The sequence below is a fragment of the Etheostoma cragini genome, chromosome 13 (assembly GCF_013103735.1).
Source record: "Etheostoma cragini isolate CJK2018 chromosome 13, CSU_Ecrag_1.0, whole genome shotgun sequence".
NCBI classification, from domain to species: Eukaryota; Metazoa; Chordata; class Actinopteri; order Perciformes; family Percidae; genus Etheostoma; species Etheostoma cragini.
In genome coordinates, this window is record NC_048419.1 from 17,464,662 (window position 1) to 17,482,800 (window position 18,139).

General features: G+C 37.6%; 1 protein-coding gene across 1 annotated transcript in view; it reads left to right on the forward strand.

Moving 5' to 3' along the window:
- Positions 1 to 18,139, forward strand: part of LOC117956004 (glucocorticoid receptor-like) — a gene marked incomplete at its 5' end in the record, with an annotated part of 59,424 nt that overhangs the window by 29,073 nt on the left and 12,212 nt on the right. The window contains 3 exons of the mRNA XM_034890847.1: positions 9,305 to 9,459; positions 10,764 to 10,790; positions 17,394 to 17,510. Of these exons, the coding sequence (XP_034746738.1) occupies positions 9,305 to 9,459; positions 10,764 to 10,790; positions 17,394 to 17,510 (299 nt within the window). The remainder of the gene's footprint in view (positions 1 to 9,304; positions 9,460 to 10,763; positions 10,791 to 17,393; positions 17,511 to 18,139) is intronic.

Below are 18,139 nucleotides of genomic sequence, written 5' to 3' on the forward strand. Positions count from 1 at the left end.
AAATGCACTAGTTCACAACAATCATCTTTCCCCAATTTTGGGGTATTTTGGTGAAAGAAATACTACACATAAATACAAACAATTGTAAACATGACAGCTTTAAATAGTTACATGACTTGTATAAACTTCAGAAAACCCTTTTTCTGAAATGTTATCAGCTTCACTGACCATCTGTATCTTGGTAAACGTCATGATAAACATGCTGTTATGGTGTTGTAAAAGAGAACTGGTATTGGGATAACCTGGATAAACTTGAAGCATTGTGCCACTGTCCTTCCCTCTGCTCCATAAGGTCTCGGCCATGTGGCCCAATTTCCTGCAGAGCTCCACATTCCAATACAGCAGTTACCCTTCAGGGATTTAGATCTGACCTCAACTAGCCTAAACCGTACCATTCTCAGAGAGGAACAGTAGAAGTTGCGTCACCCGTTAAGTTGCTATCAACTGCTCTCTTCTGTTCCGGACATTATCTTGTAAATCAAAGTTATATAATACTGTATGCTTGTCCCGTTAACACACTTTTTAGATTTCTGTTCTTTTCTGGGCTGCTCTGCTATGCCTACACACATTTGTGTCATGTGCTCTCTATATATAACGTAAGCTTGGGTAAATAAATAAGCCTCCTGCTGCTGGGTAATGCTGTATGTCTAAAATAAACATGATTTTTATATCCTAAACATGAGAAAACTCACATGTTAAATTCTCACATTTACTGTATGTCCGTCATATTAAACCAGAAAACAATATTAGGCATAATGTGGAATAATCCTCATATGTTTCATAACTCTGCCTTATCAGTTTTTAAATACAATACACTTGTTATTGTCTTTAATCAATATCCACAATATACTCTAACATTCACAACTTGATTCCACAGAAAGAAAATAAATGGAGATATTTAATTATTGGAAGGTGAGGGACATCCAGCCTAAAAAGAGTCTCATCCAAATTTCTGGTGGGAAGTGCAACTTTGCACTCTGCTCTAAACAATGCATGTACACATTAGTTTTAGATGTTCCCTTTCTTTAAATGGTTGTTAATTTTTTAAAATTTTAATTTCTTATACTACACTGTAACTTTTATTCTCATATTTCAGCTGTTTTAATTTTTTGTTTGCTTTAATGTAAAGCACTTTGAATTGCCCTGTTGCTGAAATGTGCTATACAAAAAAAAGCTGCCTTTGTGAAAGCAAATAAGAAACATAAGTCTTTGAACTTTCACAGCCAACAAATACTTTTATTTAACTTCGGAAATAAATATTTATGTAAGTATGAATATTTTTCAATGGTCACAAATTCAGATACCAAAAAAATCAATTTACAGAATTTCAGATTAAAAATAGATTTAGGTTGATCAAATTAGATTGCTCAAATTCAGATTTCAAGTTAAAATTTTTCAAAGAAATCATTAGTTCAATTTGATTGCTTAAATTTAGATTTAAAAAAATCAAGTTTTATATTCACACAGTAACATCCGGGCTACCCAGGATAGAAGAAGCAATTGAGCCTGTATGCAATCGAACCAACCTTTGGCCTATCAGAACACAGAATATTGAACCTGTAAAGACGACTGCCGGTGAAAACAAAGGTTCTTTGCGGTTTATGTACAATCAAACTCAGGGATCGATAGAAGTATGTACAGTATGTTGTATCATGTGACAGACAGGTTGTGCTCTGATAGGCCAGACGTCGGTGCTGAATTTGAGCAATCAAATTTGATCAACCTGGATCTATTTTATCTGAAATTCCGCGAGTTGATTTTTTTAAATCTAAATTTGTGACCATTGAATAATATTTTTTGTTATTCAGGTTTTTAAAATGGAAATCAAAAAAAGGTTAATTCAGAACTAATCAATTCAGATATGATATTCAGTGGCTGTTAAAGTTCAAAGACTTATGTGTCTTATTTGCTTCAATATGCCTCGTCTTGCCTTGCCAAAGTGAGAAAACTCTCTTCAGGCCTGATGAAAAGAATGAGGCAGAGCTAACTACGTTCACTGATTTAATTTCAAAATCTGAATCAAGATTTGTCTGTTTCCCTGCCATTCATAGTGGAAAGGACTGTTAATGAGATTTTACTGTGGCTGCTATGCTAATGGTTCTTTATTAGCATCTGTGGCGTTGTTTTTCAAAACACAAACAAAAATACCAAAGGTGGGATGGCATAAATATCAACTGTCAATTTGTACATGAAAGGAATTCACAGTTCTTGGCTAAATTGTAAACTTGTTTTTCCCTATTTGAGCTTTCACTTCTCCTGTGCTCTGACTCGCCTTGCTCGCTCTGGCCTTCACGTGTCACACAGCGACTCCAAAACGAGCCGGAGGACATTTCCCTTGGCAGGATGAAAAGGTTCCTTCTCGTAATGGAATTGTTTGGGTTATAAGAAACAATTTACATCGGTTTTCTGAATGATTCTAAGCTGGATGGCATTGACGTGAATGTAGACAAACAAAATGGAAGGGATGAATTACTGCCTCAATCAACACGTCCTCTAACTTAAATGACAAAATACTGTACCTACAGTAGGTTGACACTGCCTTTGGAATATGCCCATATGATTGTGTTCTGAGCTGGGACCCCTAGCGGCTTTACAGCAATGTTTATGAGTTGTTTTCTTATCTACAACCATCATGTTTAGGCCCAAACACTAGTTGGTTAAGGTTAAAGATACATTATAAGAAAGCAATGTTGACTCTTAGGTAGTCACACATTTTTATTGACTCATCCATCCACCCCTACCTCCGCACTAACAGGTTTTGCGTGTCTATAAAAACACAACATTTCTTCCACCTTTTGTTTCTGGCAGTCAACAGTCATAAATTGCATGGCCACAAGGTCCTAGTCAGGTAAATATTAAATTTGAACTAACTGCACTTGCCTCGGCGTAAATGTGTGTCTGTGTATAACAAAAAACTAAAACAACTAAAACTGTTCAAGTTACATGGGAGGGTTGAAAACAATAGGCTGATGCTGTGAAATGATGTTTGAAGTGACAGCACTGTGTAGGAGATGTAGACTCCGATGTGAAGAGGGGTGGGTGGGTGGGTGAGTGGAGTTTAGCGAGAGAAAAAGAGAAAAGAAAAGAGGGAGCCATCATACAGTCATATGATGATTTCTGAAACAAGGGTAGCTTAATAACTGTGCTCCGCTCTAGCAACCAAAGGCTTCACTCAGTAATTCAAAGACCAAATTAACTCACACATACACACATGCACATACAAGCTTCCAATTAGAGATACACTCAGAAAACATACACATATGCTGTGTATGCTTGTCTCTGGGTAGGTGGGTTGAATAATCCCATGACTTGCCTGACCTACTCCATACTTCCTGCCAGTAGCGACACTCGATTGGCTGAGAGGGTGAGTGAGTGTGTGTGTGGGGGCGGGGGGGGAGGCTGCCCTACCAGCAGTAATATGAATATTATATAACCTTGGCAGATGAGGCAGGGTGAAGGAAGTAGGAATAAGGAAGAGGGGGAATGAGCAATGAGACAGGCTGAGAGAGAGAGAGAGAGTCAGTAAGAGAGACGGATCTGATGGCGAGAGGGGAAGTGAGAGTAGGGAAAGGCAGGAAGGGAAAAGTACAGTAAAACAGTAAAATTGCACAATAAAGATAAAAAAGTCAGAACAGATTTTTACATAATGGGTTGATGCCATTGGGCTGCACAGTATTACCAAATAATTATATTGCATTTATTTTGTCACATTAAAAAAAAAATTAAGATTCTTGAATCTTAACCAGCAACTATTTTGTTTAATTGATAAATCATTTGAGCCATTTGTTCAAGTTAAATGCCAATAATGTGCATGTTTTCGCTGCTCTAATTAGGGGTGTTAAAATGAATCATTGCATTGCGATGCGGACATGAATGATTCTACAGTGACAGACCATAATCAGTTATAGCTTGCTGATGTTGCTTTTGTCTGTTGTGTTCAGACTCTTTTTTAAGAGGAAATACAATAAAAAGGGGAGTTTATATACATCTAACTCCTTGAATTTGTTATTAATATTTAGCAGGTGATTCATTTTGATATTGTATCAAAAATTGTAATTGAATCGTAAGACCAGTGTAGATTCAAACCCCTCTATGAGAGGAGCTGCTGTTTTTGACTGTTTTAAATCATTTGTAATCTGAATATCTTTGAGTCAAAAAAGATAACATAATATTTGCTGACATTACCTTGGACTCTGGGAAACTGGGACGAGCATTTTTGATTATTTTCAGATGTTTTATTGAGAAAACAACTAATCGATTATCCGGACTAAATCAAATAAGCACACAATCCAATAAATATAATCCCAGTCTACAAATTTAGTGTGTACCCCTAAAATGGTGGAACACAAGTAATGTCATGTTTTCCCATTTGAATGTAGATTACACCCACAACCTCCCCCCTTCTCTATAGGTCTCTAATGGATGGCCTTTCGGCAAACCCACTCATAATCAGAGAGTAGGCAGAGCATCAACGATGTTCATTATGTGCCAAGGTTTCCATAAAACTGTGACTAAAAATATTTTGTAGAAACTAACATGAAATAATACATTTTCCACAAAGATAATTGTGCCTGGAATATACAAAAAAAATATTTTCTACCCACCCAGGCTTTCTCAATGGGAATTTAACATAACAAATGATATTAATTTAGAAGACAATATATTTTCTAACGGTATGCAATTGTTTTAGACGTAGTACCCATAGAAATCTGGACGCTTCTTTATCAAAGAGAGCTGCAAGACTTTTGACTCAACAGGGATATATGAATAAAAGCAAGTTAGAAACCACACTAATGCTTACTTTCCCCGAAGGTCTCCTATAATGTGTTGGCCAAGTCAGTCAGTTTCCATGTTTGTGTCAAGCCTCAGCATTGTGAATGTTCTCATATTCTACATCACTCTTCCACCGCCCATCTCGTACTTTCTACTCACACCCATTGGCCTACAAAAGCTTTGAAATCAATGGAAAAACAATCCTTTCATTAGTTCCCACAGTAGTCACTGGTATACGGTTCCCCGGTGACGCCGCAGGTTAGCCCAGTCCAGACAGTCTCTCTCCATAGTTGCTGGGGCACTTTGTTTGTTGTGGACTGTCATTAGTGCTTTTCCACCGCCTTATCATGGAAAGCTGTGTCATTAAGAAAATGTTTTACACATTTATAACTTGTCTAGATGCTGTGGTTTATTTATATTTTGATGTAAATTAAATTAACAATTGTCATGTTCATGGCTATTGAATGATACTTATCGACAGTGTATAAAATGGAGCCACTGTTTGATTTCAAACTGAGTTGTTGGGGAGAGATTGGGGACAAAATTGATTTCCAGTTGTACACGGTACACTCTATAAATACACTGTTTGCATAGAGATAGAGAGGATTGTGCATTATTAAAAAATCCTGCATGCAAATACTGTCTGTTGCAGCAGGATTTCATTTCTTGTTTTTGTTCCGGGGTTTCATTGGCCCTCCAGTCTCAGTGCTCAGTCTCTCAGTAACACACATTGTAATCATGTGTTCACACCAAGGAAGAGGTGATTGTAGAAGTAAAATAGTAAGGAAAGTGATTGGTGACATACACACACACAGGAGCAGTATGAGCGGAGCTAGATCAGCAAAGGTCATTGAACTGCAACCTTTTTTTTAATCTTTATTCATATATTTTTTTAAAGTATTGATGATTTGTTATATTACTACACTTCTGTCATCTACATATGTGTATACATCTTTGTGTGTTAATCACTGCATGCCTTTGTTTCTGATGTGCTCTTTTTTTATTTGCCCACACATATTTTTGCTCTTGTCCAGCACGGAGGCGTTTCTAATGAGTCTTAAATCTCTGCTGCATGGCTCAGAGCCACACTTGTTGGCTCAGCAAAGGGAGGAGCATAAGCGGTATAGCAGGAGTAGCCTGGGGGTTACAAATGTTTCATTCAAACACCACCCTGTGGTCATTTTGCATTACCAGTATGTTAAGTCATGATTGAATACAATACAAATTTTTTAAGCTCTCCAATGCACTTTTCTATTCTAAAATTGACAATTTAAAAAAAAAAGAAGAAAAGATCATTAAGAAAAAATATTAAAGTCTTGCATTGCAGTTGTTGCTAATAATGTCTAATGATCTGAAACATAAAAAGCAATTGCACGCTTCACTTGGTAGGTTGGTGTCATGGGTCTTTTCCGGCGGCTGAGCAATCCCAACAGAGACATCACAGGTCAAGCACTGCCCGATAATTAGAGTTCACCGCATCTTTACTCAAATCGAGCCATAGGCCTTAAGTTTGTAAGAGAGCCAGAAAGATGAGCACATAGCAGGACACCATACTCCTTAAAGCAGAGGTTCAAAGAGGGTCGTTTCTTTAAATACCCTACTGCTCCCTGACTGACGATCCAGAGTTAAGATCCGTACATATTAGAAAGTGTCTGCCAAAATGTGCAAAGTTCCAATCTTGCAGCTACAGTCTAACCATAGTGTGGTATACTGGTCAGAATGAGGCGGAGCAGAAGTAGTTAGTGTCAATGCCAAGCAACGTAATTACTGTGGGCTATCCTTTCATTGTTATGCAAAATCTGATTAATCTTCAATCTACCTGGCATGACATAGTCTGTGATGTATCATATAGTTAACAGTAGGCACAGGATCAATTGCGCAGCAAGGTAAAAAGGTGAAAAGGGTTGTTGGGTAAATATTTTGGTTAGTGTTAAATGTGGGTGTCAAATTTAGGTCAGAGTGTTGTTGAGGTTGGTTAATGTACCGTTAACTGAGAAAAAGTTGTGGGTTTGATACATTTCAGAATGAGCCATACATAGCCAATTACAGTAGGTGTTAGTCATGCATCCTGCAATGTCTGTATTGTGTGTTTTATGCTTTTTTTGTTTGTTATTTGAGTTCCCAAAGCTGATCCTCTCATTGTTATTGCAGCAGCACCATGCTGTACATTTCTTTTCTAGTTTCAGTTGGACTTATTGTGTTTTAGCATCTCCCAAAATGCCCATACATACAGTCAACACTGTGAGGTTTATGCTCCCTCTTCCAGGCTGCACAAGCTAACTGCTCTATCTCCCCCTATGTTTTAAGCCATCTACCAAACAGTGTGATTGTATGTTGTTTTTATTTTTAGTTCACTGCCAAAAGTGAAGCTGGCTGAATCTGCCAATCTGCATATGTTGGGAAGGATCTTGGCTAGTTCAGTGTTTAGCTATCGCTTAACTTCTCAGCTGGACGTCATCCAAGATACACCACCTCTACTCTGACTTGGTCACAGTCCAATTCACATAAGTGTCGTCTTTCCAATGACCATGAGGCTCTGGCCCTTTTGAATTTAGGTCATGCTTGTTTGGGGAAATGGGCGGGGACGGCTCCTGGTTATTGAGACGGACATTAACATCTTCCATTTATATACTCTCCACTCTTGTCTGGCAAACATGGCTCTGTAGCTTGAAAGCCATGGAGAGAAAATAGGTTGCAACGACACATGGAGCATTGTGATACAGCGTAATCACCAAGATATCTATAGGCTTGTTTGCAAAATCATTATCAAGCTTTGCAAACCAACTCTGTAACGTGTTGCTCAGATACATTCCAATGAGTGTGCTGCCAAAACAAACAAGGGAGAAAAGATTTAAGCCCTTCTAATGCTGTTAAATTCCTGTCATGGATTACACAGCAGTGTCGCTCTAACCATAGCTTGGAGTCTATTTGGCCACAACACACCCCTTAAGCCTAAAATACTCTCAGTGCACATGCCTGCTTTACCCTTGACAAATTGGTGTTGGTGCCTAGTTGAACTTCACACCGCAGTTCAGGTGTCTTGGTTACTTTAAGTCTAATTATATATATATACAGTTGGCAATAATAACTGTGTGTGTGTGTGTATGTTTGTGAACAAGATTTAATGTTCATATTAACACAGTTGGAGGCTTCGAGTAAGACTTAGAGGTTAGTTATCATACAAAGGAGCTCTCACCAGGCTTTTTGTGTTTGACTTATTTGCTTGGACGTTAAGCATTAATGAGAAAACAATTAGTGAGCTCATCGGAATTAACAAACCTAGTCTATATCACATTATTGTTTAATTATTTAAACAATACCACGATCATTCAAGCCATTGTCCAGATCACCATAGGAAAAGACTTTGATCAGAGAAACAGCAGCGCAGTCACTAGTCAACTGGATATGTCCACAGGGTTTCTATGTTTCCTAGCAACAGCACAACATACCATTGAGGCTGTCTATATACCCATAAACCGACCCATGTCAGCCTGCCTTGGATTTATTGCAAACATCTTTGTTTCTCACTGGTCTTCACATATTTCTCTCTCTCTCTCTCTCTCTCTCTATCTCTCTCTCTCTCTCTCTCTCTCAAAAAATGCATCTGTGTTGCCAAAGCATAATAAGAAACACACATATAAACAACAACAATGTAAACAAAAAAGTAAACAGGATATTTCTGATATAATTGTAGACACTAAACAAATATGTGCATGTCACTCAAAGGGTACCTTGAAACAATAAAAAAAGAATAGAAAAAAAAATGAAAAGAAGACATATTTAGCTGATAGCCATGCTGTGCTTTTATCTTCCCCTAATAAAAAAGTAAGCTGTTGGTCCTCAGTGTAGGTAGTGAAGCCTGGTATATGTTTTTTTATATTTTTTGAAATAATTGGTTTTTATGTCTTATATTTGGGACATGTACATAGGAAATGCAATTTTGTTTCAATATCCTGGTGGCAATGTGCACAGACACGTTCCTCTCTTTGTCTCCACACTTTTAAATGTCGACTTCTTTCAAATTCCAGCTCATGGTCACTGACTCTTTATTTTGTTAAAATTTGTATTTTTTTTAAATTTTTGTCTTGAGATATTCAGCCAATTGGATGTCTCTGTTCAAGGATTGATAACAGAGGAGTTTGTGTTGTATTTTATTTTCATTTAGCTACTTTTCTTTATACTCATCTTTTGATTTAGTTTTACATCTTTTAATTAAAGACTGAGGATTGTGTCTGTGTCGGCTCTGAGGCTCAGTACACCTGTCTCTCTCTCTACCTGTCTGTCTACTACTGACTGTGTTTAGCACCATGTAACTCCAAGCCAGCTGGTCCAGGGGTGGACATCAGAACACTACTGGTTGCTCAGGAGAGCTTTGTATGCAATGGAATTTTTATTCGCTTGATTTAAATGCTGCCAAAATTTAATTGACCGTCTCTCTCTCTCTCTCTCTCTCTCTCTCTCTCTCTCTCTCTCTGTCTCTGTCTCTCTCTCCCTCTCTCCCTCTCTCCCTCCCTCTGTGTATGCATTTCAGCTTGTCAACCAGCAGTTCTGTGGTGCCGAGCCAATCCAAACCCAGTGGGCAGACGCAAAAGATCTGTTTGGTGTGTTCAGACGAGGCCTCTGGGTGCCACTACGGGGTTGTAACCTGCGGCAGCTGCAAAGTGTTCTTCAAGAGGGCCGTCGAAGGTTTGTTTTACACACCTATCTGTATCCACTCACTTGATCACCCAGACATGACACGTGTAAACGCCCAAAACTAAATTTAGATTTGAATCATGGTTAGTACACATATCTTTGTAAGAAAAAACCTTTTACATTTTGAACTGATGAGTTGGGGCCACATTGACACCGGGCTGTCCCAAAGAATCTCATTCATTTGACCTACATATGATCAGCTCTTGAATTTGTTGCACAGCAGTGAAACATCCTGGCTGTTTCTCTTTTCTTAGGCAGCAGAAAATTAAACAATTTCCATAAATCCAAGGTCGGAGTGGAATATTAGGGAAGCGTTTGTTGAGCTTTAGTAGACCCACATCATCTTCATGCATTATTTTGGGTTTGAGTCTTAGTCTTGACCTTGCATGTCACCGGCTCCCCTCTTCTCTGGCAGTTTGTGCATCAAGAGGCTTGTCTTAAATGTAATTGCCTTGACAGGTTCTAGAGATGGGAGAGGCAGGAATGAATCTGACAAACAGAGAATAATACTTTGGGAAAAAATTGCAATTTCATCTCCCTCTGCTTCTCTCTGCTTCTGGTTATTCATTTTATGTCTCAAAACATGCTCTACCAATGTGTAATTAGTTTGAAAAGGCTTTATGAGGAGATTCTTATCATTTTGTTGATTATTGCATTCATCACCAATGGACAGGTAATGCCTAGGTGAACAATACATCCACCACTCTATTTATTATTGAACACTAGCACTAAATGCACATAAATGAGTCCTAATTAGCAGACCGACAGCGATGACCTTTTCTTTCATTCTGCGGCTATGTTCACTATGTTTATCTGTCAGTTTTCTCTATATCTGTAACTTACAGTGCTACTTAAAAACCTAGTTAGTGAACTCATTACTCTCAATCTAAGGTGATTTCTGGAACAGTTCAGGACTAAAACATGACTAGAGGTTGATGATGGGAAATGTAATTTTCAGCCTCCTGCATATACAGTTAAACATTTATTTGAGGCTACTGTTCCTAAAGTGTGTATGAAAACAATAATACAGATTAATTGTTAAATTATAGATATGAACACTTGATTTGAGCTGGACAATCTGCTACAGTTAATCTGTTGAGTTGTATGATTGTTATCTTAAATATCTTACATATCAGCTTTTCATCATGCAGCTCTGATGTAAATATCAAGTGCTCAAAATGAAGTGTAAGTTTGATTTTTAAAAGAGCTGCCTACAGTAGCACTAAAAAAGTTACATCTGTTATTTTTGTTTTTCTCCCCCTTCCCATTCTCCGGTCATTGTCTCTATGGTGAAGGATGGAGAGCACGACAAAACACAGATGGTAAATAAATTCACTTTTAATAATATACAAATTCATAATTATTATTATAAAAATTATGATGATGATGATGATAATGATGTGCATGATGATGATGATAATGTTAACAGTATCACCTTTGATTTGCCCATGTTGCTGTATTCCTTCAGCACTGAAATATGACCAATCTGCCTAGACTCATGCATGGCCTATTCTGCCAACTATCTGTCAATGCATGCAAATGTTCTGATTTGGTCAAGTAAATTGGCTGTGAGTGATTTTTTTGCCCTTCAATCTCTGCTTGAAATGTTCCACCTCATGATCCACACGGGTGGCAGATACAATAATTGCAATCACACCCTGTCTCTAATTAAGCCGTTTGCACTTGACCCACATTAACCTCCTGAGATCTGATGTCATAAATCACCTCTCAACTCCCTTTGTGCTTTTCATGTGTTTTATTTACTCCGCTTGAGTCTCACTGTTTCTACTGATAACTGTTTTAAGGAACAGGGTGCTTAAACAAACATCCTTCTCGATTGATTGAAATGATATAATTGCAATATAATTTGACTTAAAATGCCTATTGTAGTCGTAGTCCTCTAAAAACCTTCTATTACCAAAATGTTGACAAGTTAAGAACAGAATCCCTGTTTTCAGCATTGTGACTGCTTTTTTCAGTATATCTGGTGAGTTTTAAAATGTTATTTCTTTATAATTTAAAAATTAATCCTTAAATTTATATCTGAAAATGTCGAATTAACTAAATTTAGACATTTTGTCTAAGTGTTTTTTACTTAACATGAACCATTAGTAAGTCTGTAATGGGTTTCAGCAATGAATAAGACCTACACTAAACATAAGAAGAAGAAAACATAAATTGCAGGCCACAATTTTCCCAACGGAAAAATTTCAGCTAAAATTATTTTAAATTTCAATTTCTGGAATAATTAACTTTTTTTTCCACCTACCTTTCCACAGTGGTTTCTGGAGCTCAGTGTTCCACAATCTTCCCCAGTGTTTTTCCTCAATTAATCTAACATTATGTTTGGGTCAGCGGTAATTAATCTTCTAGTCTTTAGAAGGTGTTGAAACAGTGGTTTTATGGTAGCCTTTAGGCAAAAATGAATGTCTGCAATTGCAAAGCAGTTACGTTTTTTGTGATTGCTGCATGGCAGGGAAAAATTTACTTGGGGAAAATGTGCTTGTATTGTTTGCAATGGCAGAACTTAAACATATGTAAACAAACAAATATTCGTTTTTTTTTTAAACATAATTAAAACCCTGTTTTGGTTCATTATTAAGAACATTTGCCTGTCATAACTTCCTTTGTAGACGGTCAGATTAAGTAACTAGTAACTATTGATGAATTGATATTATCTGGTTAGACTCAAACTATGCACCTCCTTGCTGTAAGTTTGCATGGTCACCCAGTTGCCAACTGAGCCAACACACATCAGTTGCAGCCCTACATGCCAGTGTTGGCTACAAACCCAGCCTGAGGCTTCACCAACCAGTGCTGATGAGTGCTGCCAGGCCCCTTGTTAGCAGATCAGGGCAGGATAAGGGAGAGAGGATATCAGCGTGATTCAGCTGGCACTTTTGACACCACAGATGGCTGTTTACGCCATTGTTTGCAATTACTTCCTGTGATATCAGTGATGACAGCAACAGGCAACCCTCAGGCTGCTATTTTGTCATCACACTACCAACTGCAGATTACAGTAATATTATCAGTCTATTATCAGTCTTCCAAAGGAGGTTCTTTCTTTGATTTTGATAAATTTCTAGAGGAAAACAGCCTTTGTCACTACTATAAATATAAACATAGTTTTTTATATATACAGTAAATATAAAATGGGCATTACATAACTAACACTGTTTTTTTACAAATACAAGTAGTATGAGTAGTCTGTACTATTAACTTTAGTCTCTAGTTTTACACTACTATGTTAAAGTCAAGTACATTTATAAACATTTAAATTTAGCTCCAGCCAACACCAAAATAGGGCGCTGCTGTTCTAAAGCATTTGCTTGATGTCCCAGATTCAGTGTTTGTTGGTGCCCATAGTACATGCATTTAGGCTGCTGTGTTAGGCCCAGTATTCACTCACTTGTGGGCAAACAGGAAGAGGGCAAAATAATCCAAATCACTGCGTGATAAAGGGTAACTGAATATGAGCTGACATACTGGTACAAAGGTAACTACACAGGCCAGTGTTACAGAGGTCTGACAGCCAGCAGTATACAATGTATGAACACTGGTTGCTCAGACATACTGTAAATACATACTTAAAATGTATTTTGTTAACAATACTGTACAGGTAGTAACATTGAACAGAACTGTATTTCTCAGCCTTAATGGAAATAATCATGCATTAAAATAACATAACCTGGACCATTGCAATTTGGGCTCCTGTATGGGCTTTCTTTCACCTTGTTCATATAATTTAATAGTTTTAAAAGAACTTTTTGCCAGGCTTTAGTATGAACTAGCCATGTCTTTGTCCTGTTGTTGTTATGATGACACAGGTGATGTAGGTGTAACATAGTTAACATGGCTGGTCAATCACTGTCATTCTTGCTGCATGCGTGGCTACCTGTGCCCTTTGTTGTAGTGATTCAGTCACTTATTTACCAAAATACTATTCACTGTCTTGGTATCTTAAAAATTGGATAACATTAATAAAAATTAAAATCTTTTATTTAAAGGTGCCATTCCACACATCTTTCATTACTTTGTGGTAATGCCTGAAGTTCTACCAATGACTCTGTATCATTTTTTGTGGAAATAAATTCCTTGACTACCTTGTTTCAAGCCCTTCTAGCGTGGTATAGAAAACCTGCAAGAAGACTTAGATCCATTTGTTCCAGTTCTCATTATTTTTCAACGAGCTAAGCTGCTTGACTCTGATTGGCTAGCCAATGAGAGCCTGGCCATCAGCATCCTTTACCCATCTCAACTGGGCGAGCTCATGAATAGTAATGAGCTCAGGCAACATGACGTCAGACTGACCAGCTTTTGTGATTGGCCTGATTTCTCTCTTTATTTCTTATCAGTGGCTAGAGCTGACAGAGGAGGTAGCAGTTCATTTTTAAATTCACGACATAACACAAACACGTATGGACCTAACATATTTCAACAAATGCAAGTAAAAACAGTTTTATGTGGCAGGGCACCTTTTAATAACTACAAGAAAATATTGACGGTTGACAGCCTAATTAATCTTCATTGGGACTGTAGATGAATTAGGTCCATTAATGTGTCAGCCGACATTGCTGGCAGGGACAGCAGGTCAAATGTGGTCAAGTCATTTTGCTCACTTTTAAAGAGATGTTGGGCGGCCTAATTCATGACAAGAAAGATGTCCTAGTAATCTGTAAATGTGCCTATTTATCCATCTTTCACTGTAGTTTTTTTTTGTTGATGTAATTGTAATACATTTTGTGATTTTCAAAAGCTCAAAGTTGTCCTCTCATTTTCATCATGAAAAGAATGTTGGTCATCAAATATTTTCCATCAGATTTTTCTTTGTCAATATTGACACTAATGATAGCCAGCTGTTGAGATTGGAGGTGAATCTAGAATGCATGTCCAGCCAACTTGTGATTTGTTGGTTTGACTATTGCACCGCTTATTATGGAATGTACTTGTAGACACAAACACATGAACACAATGCTCAAAAGGGTTTTGACATTGGTGATACAAGGTTTAAGGCTTTTCTGAATGCAAAGGCTGTTCTTACTTTTTTTTATTAGTAATATCATTTTAAAAGTATGGCCCAATATCCTGCTGTCATGACCCTTCGCCGCTAGGATGAGTGATGCAGCAAAAACAATCACACACTGTATCTTGTTATTTTGACGTTCTATGAAATGGCGCCGAGAGCAATATTGAATGCCCTTTAGTTCAAAAAGCTGCATCAAACACATGATATTTCAAAGATCAGTAACAATGTGTATGGTCCCAAAAGGCATTTTGTCAAAACACTGTTGACTTTGTGTAGGGTCTTGTTTTAGCCAATGGTGTTTTTTTGCGATCATGCAGTAACTTCTCAATGAGTGTGTACAATAAATGAAGGGTTGCTGGAGAGTGGCAGATGCAGAACAAGTAACAAATAGTCACTAATTTAGAGTTAGTAAAAGGTTAGTAATTTAGAAAATATTGGCAGGTTTCACAACTATTAAAAGACTGCACATGCAGTGTTTCCATGCGGTTATTTGCTGCATTCTCAGCCACTCAGTGGGATAGCTGTGTAGATCTGCTCTACAATGAGTAATGCTATTTTGCTATAAGTGACTAATGAGCAGGCCTTCCATCTTACCTCTCCATATCTACAGTAATTGGCAATGGGGGGTATGCTATGATTTAGTTATTCAGTCACCCAGAAGGTGCATATGCTGCTTAATAAGAAGTGCTTGTGAACTTAAACATTTTTATTGGAAGAATGCAACTCATAGGGGAGCGCTGCAATTTGGTGTTTTTCCGTTGCAGAGCTTAATTTAAAAAAAAGTAGAAAATAGTTAATCTTTAGGTTAACTACAGCACAGATCAACTGTCAATTTGGTAAACAATGAGTTAGGATAAGTGAAAAAAAACAGTCTAGATTTCAGCCCACTTTGTTTTTTGTGTGCTTGCATCTCATTTCTTTCTCTGCTCTTTTGCGACTGGCATACAGTAGCTTCTTCAGTGCACCCTGTGTTTCCCTGTTGGACTAGGATCTCAAATAGCTTTTAGGAATCCATTAGTTGAAATGAATAAGTTAAAACAAACCTTAGAGTATTTCTAAATCGCTGCCTGTGATCTGTTTTCCACAGTTTTACATGATCTCAGCAGCAGATTTGACGTACTTTGCTGGGTTAGTGACTCATTTAGCACTTAATCATGACCATTGGTTTTCATAGAATGACTGTTGAGTGATATTAAAAAAAGAAATGAGCATGGCATGCTTTGTATAATGCTATGGGACATCTTAACTTTGTCTTTTAGATTGATTATGTCTCAGTCTGAACTCTAAAGAATGTGTTGACGCTGGAAAGATAAGATTCACGTGATACTCTTCAGGCTCTCCCACACAAGTACTCTGCAGTATGTGATTAAAGCAAGACACTGTTGCAGTGTGTCCCAGGCTAATGCTACAGAACTGACATGTTCACATTAAATAAAATAAATGTTGCACGTTGATATTGTGTGTACTGGCAGTATTAATGTTTAAAAAAAAAAAAAACTTTTAAATTTATTCTCAGGAATGTTTTTCCTTCATTACAAATATTATAGATGCCTATTGGTCCACCCAACTCATCAGTAATGCAAATTTAAATCTGTTTGATATGTGACAGCCCCGCAGTCTGATATCAGTACAAAAATGACATGTTGCCCAGAAATGGCACTATCGGCATATAACAGCAGAATGAACTGCCAGGCTTCTGAAGATAACATTGATCCTGTCAACGGTGAATTAACTACTCATAGTCTCAAAGCTTTACCCTGTCTGCCAATAAGTTAAGAGTAGTAGGTTTTTTTTTTGTTTACTGTAGCATTTCTGCATTATAGCGTGTAAATACTCACTAGCACATCAATTCTGAAACAAAAGATTGTCCCCAACAAATACACTCTTTACTCCTATTTTAGTAATGTTGGCTAAAAACTACAGTAACAAATGGGCATCGGGCTAAAAAGGAAGAGAAATGTAAGAAAGTCAGAAACTATTAAGAGACATTGTTAGTCTTTTCATCACATTTGTTTCCAACAACAGAAATGGAGAGTATTACCAGCTTTATCCTAACATCCCTAACTATTAAAGACAAAAGCCCATTTGCATGGACCTAGCATTACCAGGGGACCTCATGTGATTTAAAAATTACCCCCTCACCTCTATGTATCGTGCGTAGCATTCGCACGGGATACAGTAGGAGCAAGGTCTGTAGGTTATTGAATTTACTGACATAATCCTCCATATATGATTTCAAGTCTGTAAAAACTAACATTTATAATTGCTAAAACAGCCAATACAACCCCAAAACACAGCAATGCCAATTTGTATGGGACTAATATTATCACACACCTTCTGTGTTTAGCAAAATCACAGACATACTGTAACAGATTAGCAATGGATTAAGATAACAGATGACCTCCGCAATTATCCGTGCAAGAAGATGTTTGGTCAAGCCCGTTTACCGCAAATTGCATTGCTGCATGTCACTGACAAACATTTCTTCTAAAAATGTTTGATGGAGCCGACACATAATTTCAAATATCTAATGCTGCCTCTTTGTCAGATGAAGTTAATGGAATCACAGTTTAATCTCTGGTTTCTTTCCCCACATCCTAATCATGTACCGCTTTCATACTTCATACAATATAAATGTGTGGACCCTGTCTGATTGTTGGGCTGAAAAGAGCTCTGTACACTATTGTGGATTATGCCATTACAAGTCCAGACTTGAGAAAGTAAATCTTTCAACAATAGAGGAATGCAACAGGCTTGTCAGGCGTACTATAGAATCAGCAGGTGGTTAGTGTGGTCATAATACATAGTGCTCAGGCTAATCCTTCTCAAACCTTCTTAGCTAGTTAATATGTTTCACTTTTTTTCCATTTTCTTCTTCTCCTTATCCCCTTCACAGGACAGCACAACTACCTGTGTGCAGGGAGAAATGACTGCATCATTGATAAGATCCGAAGGAAGAACTGTCCAGCCTGCCGCTTCAGGAAATGTCTTCAAGCTGGAATGAACTTGGAAGGTAAATAGTTGGACCAATCTTTAAATCAGACATGGCTTCATTAAAACTGGCTTTAAAGGCACAGTGACACAGCAGTTATAGTGGATTTAGCTTTCATAATGTGAGGTACTTCAACTAAAACAGATTATGTGAGTAGGGTACAGTTACAACAGGGATTGGATCAAATCCTGCAGATTTAAATGGGTTGCTCAAAAAGGGGCGCAGGTTTTTAGCCTCCACCCACAACGTCCTCACCCACTTTTCTGCATCAGGAGGCAGAGGATGAGGGAGAATCAAAACATTAGACCTTAACCAAATTTTTTTGCCACAAGCTACTGGTCAAGTGTGGTTTTAGATGATGGGTGGGATTCACTCAACGCCTCAGTAACGGAGCCACATTTGATTTGATAAATGTATGTATAGCAAATTAGTGCAGTCATTGTAAAAAAAAAAACAACTTTTTATTTAAAGAACTTTATTTTTTTGGACATATATTTGGTAACCAAGAGACACAGGATTAGAACTTTTTTGATGTTACTGTGTCTTTTAGTAGTAGCTTATTGAAATTCCTCTTTAGTGAGTGCCATGTGAACGGGGGCTGCAACCCACTCTTTCCACTACGGCCTTGTGCATGTCTGGTTTCTACCTAA